A 17,033-nucleotide genomic window follows, 5' to 3' on the forward strand; every position below is an offset into this window, starting at 1 on the left:
TAAGCGGGTAATAGGTATATAGGCATTTTATCGTGTGTTTCTTAATTCTCAATATATTACTAATTCACCGGGTCAGTCTTCAACAGATTTATGATGCATTGTTGTTGCTCTCGTTTGCATATAAATTTTTTTTACTTTTGGAAATCGAAATGTTGATTCTGATCCCCTTAGTCACAAAAAGTTCTTGTTGTGACAGCATCTATTAGTCTTATTATTTTTTGTCGTGTGTATCAGTTTTAGTATACCGAGACTATAAACGGTGAAAATTTTCTTGAGCAACCCGCAATGATCAAATTCTGCTAAAATGTCACGGAGATAAAAATTATTGGCCTTGACCATTCTAACCCGAATCCCCCAATTTCTGGTGGAGTGATTCAGCCAGTTTAGCTACCGAGGCGTCAATCCTCTCTGTCAAAATTTGTGGACTATACATTGTGGAAAATATATACCAGCCTCCTATCAGAGAATGGTGGATCTCTATGGATGATTGCGTCTGGAAAACGAACAAACTGTTGTTCGCGGTTTCCATCCTTAAGGGTATGCAAACCTTTGTTCTTGATAGTTGTGCCGTAACATAAAACCTCCAGGATGCTCTGGCTAAGCTATGATAAACTTTTATCGTGGGCAGGGTCCGTGGAAAATAGGAAAGCGAGTTGAAAAAGCTTGTATCGTTTTTCCTGTTTAATAGTCGTATCTCGTCAGGAATTACCCACAGATTCCACTGGTTTAATCCCAGGAAATGTTTGTTTCACATGCCTGCTGACGAGGTATTATTTCCTTGAACAGCATGAAGCTCAGGTGGCATTGCAAAGAGGCATGAAACGGTTTGCATGCTCCCTATGATTTTGTGTCCAAGTTTACTTTTTATACTACAGAATTCACTTCTTTTGCACCATTGGGCTGAGATATATTTTATCTTTCAATTTCTGTACGATTTTTTGTCACCTCTATGTCCTAGGCCATAATTTCCGTCGTAGTTTCGGAAGTCAACTGCGATAAACTCATTTATTATAACTCTTCGGAACGTAGGTATTTTTATAATACGTAAGATGAGTGTCAGTGGCCTTTGCACCTGTAAAATCCTCGGAGGTCATCTAGTTTACGTTACCGATCGGTGGACCTTACTTTTAAATTGAGCACCCTATGGAACCCACTGTTCGGCACGCCGCACAGTGGTCCCAAATCGAAAAAAGCTGGCCAAAATTAATTACGCCGTTGTTATTATGTATATATTTGACCTAAAGGTCTATTCTTATTGTTTTTGACCCGCTTATTCTGAATTTATAACTATTTTTTATGTATTTGCAATAATTTTATTGCTATTTCACATTTTATTTAAACAATTAATTTTTTTAACATTGGAATTTGAGATTATACTGGTGATAGTAAATTAAAATTATGCATATCATAAAACTGAATTAGTTATTTAAAACATACATAAATGCATATAAAATGACAGCATTGTTTATTTTTGGACAAATTTTGAACAACTTATTTTGAATGAACCAAGAGAACATTTTCTACTTTCTCATATGTTTGATCGTATTTGATACGAAAAATAAGTTAATATTAATTGGAAATTTATATTATAATTATATTATTAATATTATTGTACTGCATTAATTGTTTAAAAATTATAATATCTAATTCTAATTAAGTAGACAATTTTATAGTTCCTTGTAACGTGCCAATGGATTTGGAAGCAATTTTAAACGGGGTTCCGTATTTCACAAGTTTCAACGGAGGCATTATAACAATCATTGAAATGTTATAAACAATAATTCATAACTCCTATAACTCAAGTTAAACGCCAAATTTATTGATACGCTTGCAATAAGCTCTTTACGAAGTGAGGCATCAATTTAACGAGCACATGATTTGGTACGAAAAATTAAATGAGATTTTCCATTAATTTGGGCTTTTTTAATTATCAAAAAAATAAGTTAACATTTCTCCTTATCTTTCTCAGTCATTGTTACGAAAACAATTTAAATACATTCATGATCACTATCCGACAAATCCTCATCACAGTCGTCATCCACTCAATTCTTCCAGGATTAATAAACTCTTTACCTCCACTGGTAATTGAAGTAATTTCCTTTGAGCCTTAGAAATACTTGATATCATTGCATCTGAAGTTAGGAGTAATCTTTTAAACAGGTCTTCATTCGTTGCTATCCAGGAAAATTTCCTTGCATGGTGCTCCCTGAATCTTCTTATGTCCTTATTCCTCGCCTCCATTGCCTCCTCGGACAAGTGGACAATAGGAAGGGCAACTTCTTTAGATGTCCGTCGGAGGAGCAAGTACTGATGTTTCGTGAAATTACCAGAAGCGATCATGGAAAGGGCTTCTTCGTGGGAGATTTTACTTTGCCTCACATCCTTGGCTCTCCATTTTGATAACACTCGCCGCGCTCTTGAGAGAGTGGTTGTTGTCACCTCATTTATTATTTTCGCCACGAACTCATCACCTTTGCTTCGATAACACATGGATGCTCTACTGGTGATGTGCTAGCTCTAAGATCCTCCGTTTTCCATCTCTAGGCCCTTTCACTGGACTTCTCAAATTGTTTAAATAAAGGCGGAGGAAATTTCAACTTCTCATTTAGGCAGTCAGCGAACTTTCTTCGAAAAAACCTGTCATTTCTTTTTCTTTCCTTCCACCGGCGAAGATAATTTGATAGAAAAAACACTTCTCCGCAATTTTTTTAGGATAACTTTTGATCTAACGTCCTCATCTAACTCTAACTTGTTGCTCCAGCAATCCAATAAGTGTTGGTTTTTAAACGATACGGACCCTTTTCCACTTTCAAGAAATTTTTCATGCATCTCAAGACGCGTGAAAATTTTCAGAGTTATCGAACTAAAACACTATGGGCACTCTTCTTCAACCCCACAAGTCTTCTTTAAAAAGTTCGTGGATACTCGACTTTTTCAAGACTCGATCTTCACACTTGAGGAAACTAACTTTCACGTCTTTCGTTTGGCAAAATCTGAGTAAAACTGAGTTTTGGCGAGAAAATTTCGGGCAAGCGATGTCTAGAAGTAATTTGGGGGTTCCACAGTGTGAGGTTCGCGATGCTATTATCTCCATTTTCTAGGAAATATCACATTTGATAGGTGAAAAGGCTTACTCCGTTCATCCCCGGTGGCCAAAGTGCAATTCATAACAAGTGTACAGAGAGCGGTGGTTGGGCGCAATCAATAGCCTAGGCCTTTTCGGCCGTCGTTTGCCCTGCATGTGGTTGAGGAGGCCGCTAAGGAGGCGACAGAGGGACAATGTGCCGCGTGAGGGCGAAAACTAACCCGTCTAACGGAAGGAAAGGGTGGAGTAGCATTTGAGGGATTCTTTTTTGTTTTGAATGCATTCATGTTTTTGAGGATTACTATAAGCACAGCTGCGAACTTTCGTTCCATAAATATATCCTTCCACTCGAGTCCTTAAGCAATTTTTATGAGAGCTTGGGCACGCGTAAATAAAAGGTAAGGTCTAGTGGAAACTATTAATGATAATACGTTCTACGTATGACAAGACATGTTTATTCATAGGGTAAATATTTTTTGTAGAAATAAAATATCCAACAATGTTGAATAACACCCATAAATACTGGATTTCCTCGAGCCCTACCACGCGCCAGCCAGGCCGCCGTCCGCGTCAGCGCATTGCATCATTATAGTTAAATCAATGCTGAGGTCAGAGTAGCAACTAGTAGCAAAAATTTTCTTCACTGCTGCGTTGCATATACTTTTCCCTTTGTATTGGTGCAAAAGACACCGCGCATTCACGTGCCTCTCTAAACGATATTGTACATTTTATTTGAGAATTCGGGTAAAAAACACTAAAAGTTACAAAATATATATAAAATAGTAAACATAGTAAAATCCGAATAAAATTTATGTCCCACTATGTAATAATGTTTATATTTGTAGTTAAAAATGTTTTTGGCCAAATATATCGCGTAAAGGTTGTCCTGCATGACGCTGAACATCCTCAAAATCGACCGATTTCACGCAACTGTGATTTTTACGGTGAATGCTCCATGTTTGACGGATCACTGCAGCCGCTCTGATGAACAAAAATACTAACTTAGTAGTGTATTTTGTAGACCATATCCTGTAAAATCCGAAAATAAGGTTCAAAAATTCCTTGAAATTTTTCGAAAAAACGACTTTTGGCCAGCTTTTTTCGATTTGGGACCACTGTGCGCCGGTCGTCCACGTGGTCTGGCTAAATATTTAGCGACCTATTTACTCCTCATAACCATTGAGGGTCATTTGGTGGGAAATTTGAAGATAAGTAGATTGGCACCCCGGCGGTTAGCCGTATTTAGATTCTGCTCATTTTACCTTTGCGGGTGAGAACTAAAGCAAGTTTGGGCAAGGGGAGGGAATGTTTCTCGACCCGTGACTTTCTCTTTGCCAATCAGCAGACTGCTGGCGTGTCCTTACGCTTCGGAAATTCAGTCGCTCTCAGACCTCCGTCGCGTTAGCATCGTTTATATGCTCGTGGAGCAGTGTTGCCAAACCTCAGGCGTGGAGATGCGTGAAAATCGCAAATGCGATAAATGCGACATAGATGCGATGACTGGACTTTAATGATATTTGTACGCAAATTTGCCTTTTCGACGGAAAAATTCGTACATTTTGTGCGGAGTGCAGGTTAAATGCTCCGCCGACACTCACCGCTTAAAGCATACGAGCGACTGGCCAGCTGCTAGGTGGCTGGGACTCTACGTGGCCGCGAACTACAAGTGGGCGCGGGCAAGCTACACCTCCGCCACTATATGTCTTATTCCTTGGTTTGTTATGGTTCTACAACATAATTATTAAAAATATTCTGTATTTTGTCATATAACTATGTTTCACTACATTTTATCGTCATCTACCTCATTATGAAAAAAATAGACGTTACAAAATGCGATAAACTGTTATTAAAAGTGCGATAAAATAAAAATGAAAGTGAGATTTTAACGTATCTCTACTCTTGCGTTATCCTTGTATGTCGTTAAGTTTTACCAACGGTGCCTCATTCAGCGTGGTGGCTGACAATGTTATGGGATTCTGTTAAGGGATTATCCTTAATAATCTCCAAATAAGTAGGTATATTGTCTCGGCGCCGGGTTCAAAATGCTTGTGTACTCACACGTTTTCAGTGACAAAATAGGGTGGCTACGTACATTTGGCAACGTTAACTTCGCTCTTTCTCTCGGTATTACCCCTCCCCCATCAGCGAAGCCCTCCGATAGTGTCCGGGCTCTCAGGAAAGCTCACCCGCAAACATAAATGAACAGATAATAGTTATCTGAATTGACGGATACACATTTCAGTGACGTGTAGGGCCACCGCGCACATGCAACTTCTACAAAGCAACTATTAAGTTGATTTGAGGAAGTCCCAACGAAACACATGGCATTGACTGTGGCCTCGCGCAAGGGCGAAGTTTTAGTTGCCGCAACTAAAAAGTCGCCCATACGCGAGGTCACAGTCAATGCCGCGTGTTTCATTGGAACTTCCAAAAAGCAACTAAATAGTCGCTTTGTAAAAGTTACTAGTGCGCAGGGGCCCTTAACCCTCACGCAACCTCTGGTAGTAAAATGGTTGCCAATAGTGATATAAGGACATCATCATTGACTATTTCATTATATTCTTTTTTCATTTCTTGACTTATTGGTTGCAGAGAATTCTCAACCTAGTGTATAATCCTTCTCCAAGGACGAGAATATTTCTGAAACCAATCAATGAAGGAGATGAAGCTTGAATGCATGGACAACAAGTTGATCTGGACACTTAATCCTGAGATTCCTAGTGCATTCCTGGCAAATTATGCATCCATATGGATCTGAAATACTTTCCACGTGATTTGGCCTCACCATCGGCCCAAGTCCCAATCACTACTTCTGGTTCAGCCGGCTGTCCTGCTGGCATCAATGTCAACATGGAGTGTGTATCAGCAAAGCACAACATCAGTGTGCTGATTGGCAAAGGGAAATTCACGGGTCAAGAAACATTCCCTCCCCTCGCCCAAACTTGCTTTAGTTACACCAACTCACCCGCAAAGGTATAATGAACAGAATCTAAATACGGATTACCGCCGGGGTCGGGGGTGCCAAATGCAACAACATGATAGGCCACACTATCTTAGTGGAGATATCCCAGGTAGTATTGTAGGAAATTCAAATTGACATAGAGAAGAGGGATACCCTCAACATGGAGTGTGTATCAGAAAAACGTTAAAGTCTCAAGGAAAATAAATGCAACTCCATGATAGGCCACACTATCCTAGTGAAAATACATGTACCAAAACCAGCCGGTCTAACCTAATACTATAGCAAAAATATTTTATTTTTAACTGATTATTCAGGCTTACAGGCAAACTTATGAGGGAAAATAAAAATATGGTCGAAACTTAGAATGATGCTGCTACAATTATTCAATGACACAGAATAATGATGAAAACCAAGTGAAGAATACCTTTTTCTGCAGCCTTCACTCATTCAGGGATTCAGACTGAAGATAGGTATGGTAAATTGGGAGAAGAGCTCACCTCATACTATTCCATCAGTGTGTGATATACCCTTATTGGGGGCCTGTCTTTCTCCGAGGGCCACATCGCATGCTGTACACTAGGGGTTAGCAGTCTTTTTATGGCTGCAGGACACACATCCAAATTGGCAAGTATCTGCACGCTCCGTGCTCAGATGGCTAGGTTGGTATGTAACCCACTAACCACCAGTAGCCGACCCTCGCACTATACACAAGATCACTATTGTACCTTACCTTTTACTTTTGTCTGAAATATCCTTGCATCAAAGACATGCTAAAATAGAGAGAAATGCAGCAGTTTCACATTCCTCCAGCATCATGCATTTGCTAAGTCATTGGAACTTCCCAAATTGCATTTATTTGAGAGACATTTTAAAGTTTGCCATTTGGCATTTGGGAATATAAAAGTATATATATAGATCTGCTCTGCTTGTATTTCGAAACTCGAAGTTTTGATGAAATGCTTAGAAGCACTCCTCTAACTGTAAAAATTGAATAATGTACGGCTCTGAAATAATGTTTTGAGAAATAACTTTGTGTGGACAATGTAGATTAATTAGCCTAAGACGATGAGGTTTAGCATCCTTTTTGCATTTTAGTGGCAGGAGTTTTGGTCAACTATGAAAGCGTTGAGATGTGGGAAAGAGTAATATGTGAGAAAAGAAATCATTTAACTGACAGGACCCTCCCAAAAAATTAAACAAAAATATAAAATTTGGAAATGTATTAATGCAGGCCAAATTGTCTCTTATATTTGGAGGCAGTGTTTCACAATGACAGGAAAAGTGCTTTTTCATAAAACTGATGAGGGATAAATCGGGTTGTACAAATCCTACGGAATGCCTAAGCAGAGTACACAACAAAGGCACTTGATATAATCAAACCAAGATCCCAGTGAAAAACTGGTAGATATAGGCATTCAGCATGAATCAGTTAAATAGTTTGGATTTTATTTTTACCATACACTTTGAATTACACAATATTTTGACAAATAATAATTACTCAATGTTTGCAAATACCTACTATATGTACAGATATGCAACAAATATATAGATATATTTATAGGAGTACAAACAACACAAAATGTTAAATTTATTTCACAGCTTCTGGCATAATAAACATTTTAAAATCAACGAACATCTTAAAAAAATATAAAGAATATTTCGTTCAAACATTTTCATAAATATACATGTATCAATAAAACACTAACTTTTGGTATTCCGTGTTATCAATATGTTCTTCATCATAATTAGAAAAAAATAATTAAAATCAATGGCAACGTCAATATATGAATTCCGAAATATTAACAAGCGCTTAAATGATTTTGATAGGCGTATTAAATACTGTTAATTTGGTACATATCTATTGATAAAGAGTATTATTATTCTCAAAAATGGAATGTTTGCACCCTTTTGTATAACACAGGGCTGTCCTTTTAAAATTACTTATGTATGTATGGGATTTATATGAAACACATTCAAGTCTTCTATTTCATATTAAACCTACCTAATTAATCAATTTCCCTGTAAGAAAAAATGTAAGGACATTAACATGGTCAAAAAGGGTCAGTTTTGAATAAGATGAATGAGAGATTGAAATAGGGTAGAGATCTGTCAACATCAATCTAACTTAATTCGGCAGTTTTGATTCATCCCATCGGAAGATATTTATTTCAATCATTGCAGGCTTAAGGTTACCCTCATCGCGTGCTGGACTAGACTTCTACCAGCCATGCCATAATAATGTATAAATTGCTGTATAATGGCATTAATGCTATCAATAAATATCCAAATTGAACCACATATCAAAGTTTACATCTCAGAACAGAAAACTGAGAGAAGTTATGAGAAATATTCTACCAGTAAAGTTGCTCTTCATTTTACTAAACTAATGATTCACATAAAATCTCAGCTAAAAGACAAAAAAATGGACAGCCCTGGTTCAATCTCAGGGCCGATTCCTTAATCGTGGACAGTACAAGAACTTTCATGAAAATGATACATAATTCTTTGAGGATTATACATTCTACTAAGAAACAATTCTGTTTTTTTTTTCACTCACAAATAATGGATTTTGGTCTAACAAATGAAATCAGGGAGTCTAGAACTTCATAGGCTACACATAAATATTTTTAACAATTATGTATATTGCCCTTGTGATATGATATATGATGCCCTCCTAGAGTAAGGACCAGTATTCATGAGTAGTGGTGAATGCTTACGCTCTATGTTAAATAGGTACCTAATAAAGTATTGCCAGGTAGTTAATATACCTTGAATCTATTAACTTGATATTTTAATATATTTTCGTAATCACTATTAACAATGTTGCATAGAAACATTTTTCAAATAAATACTGGAGAATACCAATATATCATTCTTTTGATATTGCCCACTATCAACTAAAATGAGAATGCACAATTTTTTGCACTTTTCATCATGATCCACATGATTGTTGCTTATAAGAGCTATGAACCAGTGTTCTCAACACTAAACAAACATATATATTTATATATATATTACTCTGAAAAGATATAATGATAGAGGTTCACTTTCAATGAATTATAAAATACTCTTTAGTGTCACTATGATAAATTGACAATACTTATCACGATGGATATATATATATATTTATGTACACATAATTCATCTTAACGTTAGAACTTGAAAAATGAAGTATTTTTACAGTTATTGTAAATGATGGGAAAAGAAAGTGCTGCATAAATAATGGTGTATGATTGTGTCGTGACAAATTGAGGTGAAGCATTAATGGCTAAAGAGTTGTTCACAAATCACACTTTCAAAAATGTCATCATTAACAATATTTTCAGTTTGATTCACTATAATTGGTGTTTAATCACAAGGAAAATCCAGGACAGCTCATTTTTTTCCGGAACTGCTAGCCAAATTTCCTTGCTTAGATCACATTTGAGTTTGAGAATAAATAGGGCTCGCTCCTTCAGTCATTATACTAGTGGAATATCAACAATTCCTTCTACATGAAGAATGCAGACGGTGCAACAACACCAGTGCACTCAAAGAAATTTCACTAAATATTGAAGTATGCTACACTTTTACATTTGTTCTATCAACTTTCTTTATGTAAAAATAAAAAATAAATTTTATTGCAGTAAAAAAGGTTTGTGTGGTCTTCAGCACCTATACACTTTTCTGTGTTATAAACCTTTAGAAATATCTAAATAGTTGATATTTTGAAGTGAAATATTTCAGCAGCCACAAAAGGCATTAAAATTATTGCATTTTGGGTTGGAAGTAAGTGTATCTAAAAAGTAACCCGTAGGAAATAGAAATCCAGAGAAATCATGACGCATCAGCACATTCGCGGGCAGATGCAGTGGATCGTGGCGCACGGATCCCATGATAATCCCATCACAGGTAGTTGGGTCTGCAGATGCAGCACAGTGAACTGAGGTTCTTGTAGAAGGAGGACCTCCGACGGGGGTGAAACCTTAGGCGACGAATTCGTGGTGTCCAAAGGCTGTGCGTCTCCTCACCACCAACTCCGCCCATGCCACGACCTGCGGAAGAATGAAACAAATGAATATTTAATTATTTATGTAACTGGGTAATCTATAAGAGCATTAAAGAAATTAAATTTTTATCCTCTGCTCAGAAATAAATAACCATTTTATGAAAAAAATGATGAAGATAAAATGGATTGACAGTGTAAGTAATGAGGAAGTGCTAAGAAGAGTGGGAGAAAAGAGAAACCTCGTGAAAACCTTAAGCAGAAGACGGGACAACTTAGTTGGCCACATTTTGAGGCACGACGGCCTGATGAAGACTATCGTAGAAGGACAGGTGGAAGGGAAGAAGGGCAAGGGACGGCCCCGAATGAGTTATATAGGACAGGTTATAAAGGATGTAAAAGAGAAGAAATATGTAGCTATGAAAAGATTAGCGGATAGGAGAGAGAAATGGAGAGCTGCGTCAAACCAATCTTAGGGTTGTTGAATAATGATGATGAAAAAAATATTCAATCTATATTGACGTATTATTTTGAAAAAGGACAGATTTGAAAGATCCTTCCCACTTTTTCTTCATTGCAAGAGAAATGGAGAGCTGCGTCAAACCAATCTTAGGATTGTTGACTAATGATGATGAAAAAATATTCAATCTATATTTACGTATTATTTTGAAAAAGGACAGATTTGAAAGATCCTTCCCACTTTTTCTTCATTTATGCTTGTTTCCGTTGGGGTATCTATATATTTATAAGGCACTAAGATGTTTTTATGCTAGAAGTGGTAGCTCTAAAATATTTCAGTCCCTGCCTTCTCCCTTTACCCTGCGTAAAATAAGTGTGCCCTTACCACAACCAAATTTGAATCTGTTTAAAATATGCTTTTTGTATGTAGGACCAAAGGTTTTTTATTTGTTACCCCAGTCATGCTTTATTTCAAAGTCTTTGAAAAAGTTTTTGCAAAATACACATTCTTTGCTTCTCACTAAAGAAAGTGTAGAACAAATGTTGTTATAAAATATTGATGTAAATGAATTATAAATACTATTTTAGTTGTTATTTTTATGTACGCACGTAAGCTTTGTTAGCATGGATTACTAAGGTAACACAAAATGAGCTACACTATAAGTAAAGCATAATGTATTATTTTTTGGATGGTAGCCTAAAACAGGTTATCCTACGCGGCTACCTAAAATTACTCAATTTTGCTATTGCCATGTAACTTGTGTGTGGAGTAATAAAATTATTATCATTATATTATATATATTAGGCTTGTTGCGTGTCTATCTGTCTGCTTCAAGCGTAAACTTCGTGGTCTTCTGCCTCGCACCGGCGATCGCGAGCGCCGAGAGTGTCAGGAAGTGAATTCGTGGATTTGAGTCGAAGTGGTCCGCTCGCATTGAATGCGAAAATAAAATGCAGTCCGCCGACGGAAGATAGAGCGAAGCTTGGGTGACGGACGTTCACCATATCGCAGCGGAAAAGTGGCAGGAAGTTAATTCGTGGCTGGAGTCAGTGGTGGATCTATTGGGGGAGGGGGATAAGGGGGCTATACCCCCCCCCCTTGAGCATCCAATTAACCCTAGATAGAATGGCAATTTTTGTTCGGACCCGCAATACTTCTGGGAGTTTACCCCATACTTAGGACCCTCCCTTGTCCCTATCCTGGATCCGCTACTGGCTGGCATTGAATGCAAACAAAAAATTCTTGCTCGCAGGTGCACTTCGAGAGACGGGTAAAATTGTAATCGCATGTCGCGATGCATGATTTGGAAAATACATCGCGTAATTTGCATTCGATGCAGAATATATGCACGCACATTTTAGACTGCGCTGAAGCTCGACATTGCGTGAAGTTGCGGGCAAAAAACAGACCAAAAACAGCCTACCCTCAAAATGGGAGACAAACAGTGGCAAGTTACAATTAATTCCCGTCTCTCCACTGAAGTGGTTATCTTTAGCAAAACCCTTGCAAAAGAGAGTCAGGCACTGGTATGCCACAATTAGTTCCATGTCCCCCAAATTCCCTGAGACCATTTCTCGCAATTGGCCCATGATTCTCGCCATTGGGCCATGATTCGCATGATTGGACCATGACAAGCAACAAGGTAACAACCGTAATCCCAACAAGGTCAACCTGGTAGCAGAGCACGCAGATGGACACTGCTAGCATCAATAATGAAAAAGAATACGATTTTAAAAGTGCAGGAAATCATAAGGAGTGCTGTCACTAGAAGAGAAGATTTTCACCAGCAACGAAAAGAATAATTGAATGAAAAGTAAACTCGAATGCTGAATATAGAATAAAAGTATTATATTAAGTGACAATATTTTTATAAAAATGAGGCGAGCAATTATGAACATCTGCATAACAAATGCTATAAAATCAGTGGCTTATAGTCTGTCACACTTAACACTCAATGCTGGAATAGTTACTATACTTTTTGTAGTAGGGTTCACAGATTATATCTTTAGTGGGAAGGAAATCAATGCATATGTAGTTTAAGTAATTTTAGTACTTTTAAATAACAACATCCTAATATATTAAATACTTAATACTGGTTACCTAATATGATACATTGATACATAGATAGATAGTTAAGGAGGTATTATCTTAAATAAAATCCCATCCAAGCAGAACCCAGACCTATTGAAATTTACTCTGTTTGCAAAAAATAAATAAAACTGGCAGTAATGTAAAGTCTGATGTAATGTTAGGCACATTGGTTGAAATTTAACCAGGTAATTCCCCAAGTAATATTCCCATGCCACTAATGTTATGAAGACACTAGTTTTCTGGAATTTTAGCAACGATGGAAGTTTCTTTCTACTGGAGGAAACTCCAATTAACCCGAGTGGAGAGCGTAATCTATGATATTACCCTTGTCTCAGTGCTGTAATACTACGGCACTACCGAGTAAGTAAGTAATTTGATAATCGCCCTGAGTACAGGCCCTAAACATCAGAATACAAAAATAGAAACTTTTGCATGCATGCATACATTTTCACCTCTTAAAGAAGGATTGCCCATTTACTGCATATGATTCTCAGAAAGCGTAATCACCTGAATTGATCGGGAAAGGAATCCGATCAACGACAGATAAAAACTTGATTTTCTTTTTCCTGCTCGAATCTCTCCTGAGACTTTTTAACTGCATTTCCAAAACTCATTTCATTCCAATATGCATAATGACTACAAAGTGTCATCGGTCTTTTGTATTGGAAAAGTTCCAAAGGATATGCTAAGGTAAAATTAAGAGCGTTCAATTTCCGCATAAAAAATTCAGAACTACAACGCAGAACGGTTATAAAAACATAACCTGTGTACAAGCAATCACGAGAAAATTTCGTAGATAATAGGGTGGTTTCCTATTATTTTTTTACTGCCTAAATCGAAAGATTATTACTCCTGAAGTACGTATTTCACGCTTTTAGATTTTTAAATGACGATATCTATTTTTCGCGATTAAATGAAAAGTGAAAATTTTCAAGCGCGCGAAAACGCGACGCGTAAGTATGAATGTCGGGAAATCTCTCCGTGTGACGTATTTCTGGTTCTCGCTGCCGCCCTGTGAGGTGACCTTGAGGCGAGTTGAGCGCTGATACGACGCAGGCTGCTAGCGGGTAGCTGAGTACCCTGCTGGCTGGTAGCGCTTGGCTTAAATAAGTATTATTAATACCTTATCAAATGAAGAAAACTTTCCGACCTTAGCCAGTTTTAATAAGTGATTATTAAGACATGTTTCCCTGAGCTCTGTGCCTCTTGCATGCATTGGTAACCTCAGACGATGTATAACTCCTATCTTCTCGTATAGAAACTAGGTCTCTGTGACGTCACGTGGAGTGGCATCGCATGGGCGCCAATCTGGCCCTTTTCAAATGAGGATAAAAATGGACCATTGACATTCGTCTAAACCGGTATTTCTAAAACGAAATAATTTGTATATTATGAATACAGTAATGGTGGGTAACGAATCGCAATCAATGCCTTTCGTTTTCTTTGATGAAGGAAACTACCATATTATAAGCAGTGGCGCCGACTCCATGGGGCTTGAGGGGGCCCGAGCCCCCCCAAAAATTCGTTACAGATGTGAAGAAAAAATGTGTCAGGCTTGCCAATTTTCCCCGAAGTGTCCCAATATCGAGATTCGAGTGATCAGGGTTCTAATGTTGATCATATGACCGTTCTAAAATAATTAAAAAACTTAAAATTCACAACTTATAAAATTTACCGGGGTTTGGGTCCCCCCAATATTTTTTGTAAGTCGGCACCCCTGATTATAAGGGCAATGATTTCATCAGTTCTAGGCACCTGTTTCAAGCAATATGGGTAATCCCACACGGTTATAAAATACAAAATCATAAAATAATTTGAGGTAGTGCAACTTCACGATTTCATTTAATATTTCCTTCCGGATTTATGTAATTAATTCCAAGGTTTCATTCTCTTTTACCGCGACTCGAATGGGAAATGCCAACAGGTCATTCAAGGCAGCGTTACTTTTTCAGTGCAACTCGCGAGTTCTCACTCGCCCACTCTTAATTCAACTGTAGCTCAGATTTTAGCGTCCCAAAAGCGAAGGGATTAATGAGAAATGCTCGCTGGATTTCTATGAGCTGCATACCGCACATAACTCGGGAAAATTAATATCTCAAAAGCCACGGAAATTTATTCTCCATGACCTTTTCTTTCCATTTGGACCCTTTGCAAGTAATCCTCCAAACATTCTATTGCTGCGGTATAATTAATGATAGCGCTTTTGAATTGATAACATTCTAATTAAAAAGCCGGTAATTGATATAAATTCTCTGTTTTAAGAGAGGAATGTAACTCCACAGTCTGCATATTTTTTGCTCAAAATTAATAATGTGAGGAATTTATATGTTAGGTATGGGAAAGAAGTGCAAAAATATTTCATAGCGCGAATCAAATGTAACGTGGGTTGGGTTCTTAAGAACCGATTTTCGCAACAAAAACGTATACTTGGTTTTCGCGAACTCTATTCTCTTTACCAGTGAAGAGCATCGTATACTTTATCGCGGGTACTAAGTGTGCGCAGTTATTTAAACATGTTCATCCTAAAACTTAAAGCTTTACCTAATGACGTTCCGCAGGCAAGTTCAGAAATGGAAATTTTAATTTCATCAGGCAATCAGTGCTACTGGAGAAACGCCTTATGTATAAATCATAGAAAAGGATGAATTATGATGAAAAATGAGATAGTGTAAATTGATAATATAGACACTAAAATAGCAAGCCATACTTCGGAATTCATATTTTATACGTTTTGGAATGAAGATCAAAATTATGCAACCAAATGTTTAAGCAACGTCTAAATTCTGTACGAAAATAAGAACACGATGTTAATACGATCTAACGTGATTATTTGCCTAATTAAATGCAAAAAACTTTGTAATTAAACATAAATTTAATACTGCAAGACCTGGACTTCGAGATGACACGTCATCATCTGGTAAAGTTGCATCGAAGGCAGAGAATAAATAGCCAAACACAAACTTGTTTATTAAAAAATTCAAAAAGTTCGGGAAGATCCCAAAGGATATGCAGCGACTGTGGAGAGAGTGTTGAGGGACATGTTCCGGTACTTAATACAGAGTCTTCTAAACAATATTGCCTTCACTGCGTCACTGGTGCACTTGATATAATTCGTTGTCTTAGGCGTGACTCCAAGGAATCGAATTAACGTGATGAAATGCAAAAAAAAATCGTAATCCCACTTACATTTAATAATGTACGACCTATGAGGTGCCACATCGAATCTTAGGCCGTACCGTGTTAAATTTATGATGGAATCAAGGTTTTTTTTACACTTCATTACGGTATGGTATAGTATTCGAAAGAGGCGACAGATATCTGAGGTCATTTGCGCCATGAGACAAGGGTATGGTAAGATGGGTGGAGAGAAACCGGCATTAGCCTGTTCTTAACGAAAGGCGCCAAGGGGATCACGGCTTAACGTCCCATCCGACGGACAGAGTGTTGCGCTTGAAATGTTCTCAACACAAGATTCAAGCAGGCATCGGGCAGTCTCTGAAAATTCTCTGCCACCGCCGGGTTTTGAACTCGAGCCCATGGGGTGGGATGGCAACACTCTAGGTACCACCCCAACCCGAAACCCGTTTCATTACGTTATGTCGGTTCCATGAATTGTGCTAGCTACCTCTTTAAGCACTAGAACGCGTCGCTCTTCAATAGTCGCTCCGTATCCCTTGGGGTCTCCCCGAATTTTGGGATTAAAAAAATAATTTGTATGTGATTATTTATTCTCTCTCTTCTATAAAAATGTACCAGATGGTGGCGCACCACGTGGAAACCTAGGTTGACACATTAAATTTATGTGAAATTACAAAGTTTGTTCTACATTTAACTATGTTAAGTCAATTCTATAAAGTCACGTTCGAGACAATGAATTATATGGAGTGGTCGTATGCAAACTTTTTCTTTGGTGGGGAAACCTATCTTCCGCTGTAATAGAGTGTCAATCATACTCTCATGGTCCCCCATTTCCTCTTCCAGCCGCGTATGAGATGATAGGTCCTATCAGAATCCAGAAAAATAAGGACAAGAGCTTAAAGGGAAACGTAGAATAGCGATTTTGGACGGGTAAGTTTCCAGACGGTCAGGAATTTATAGATGAGATTTACTCATGGCCTCAAAAAGAGTGTAACAATACAGGGGGGAGGAGGGAAACACTCGTACTTGAAAGATGGGGATACTCCTGGATCATATAAACGGGAAAATAAAAAAAAAATATGCCTAAAGTCTTCGGGGGGATTCAACTGAAAATCTTAAAATTATCATAGGATTACGAAAAGTTGTGCGATTCGATCTGTAGGTGGCAGTCGAGGGTCTTGAGGTTCATAAAATAATCTGCAGGTACCAGAGTGAATCTGCAAAGCCAGAGATACCCAATTGGATGATAGGGAGAAAGTTTTTCCTAAAGCTTTCGCGGCTCATGATGATCAATGAATGACATACGGGTGTA

The 17,033-nt window shown here is 37.8% G+C and overlaps 1 protein-coding gene across 2 annotated transcripts in view; it reads right to left on the reverse strand.

Moving 5' to 3' along the window:
* Positions 1-7,766: 7,766 nt before the first annotated feature.
* Positions 7,767-17,033, reverse strand: part of LOC124165506 — a 228,823-nt gene continuing 219,556 nt past the window's right edge. For both annotated transcript variants that reach the window (XM_046542948.1, XM_046542947.1), the window contains one exon: positions 7,767-10,081. In XM_046542948.1, coding sequence (XP_046398904.1) covers positions 9,933-10,081 — 149 coding nt within the window. In that variant the 3' untranslated portion in view covers positions 7,767-9,932. The remainder of the gene's footprint in view (positions 10,082-17,033) is intronic.

Source organism: Ischnura elegans, chromosome 9 (genome assembly GCF_921293095.1).
Source record: "Ischnura elegans chromosome 9, ioIscEleg1.1, whole genome shotgun sequence".
Lineage (NCBI taxonomy): Eukaryota > Metazoa > Arthropoda > Insecta > Odonata > Coenagrionidae > Ischnura > Ischnura elegans.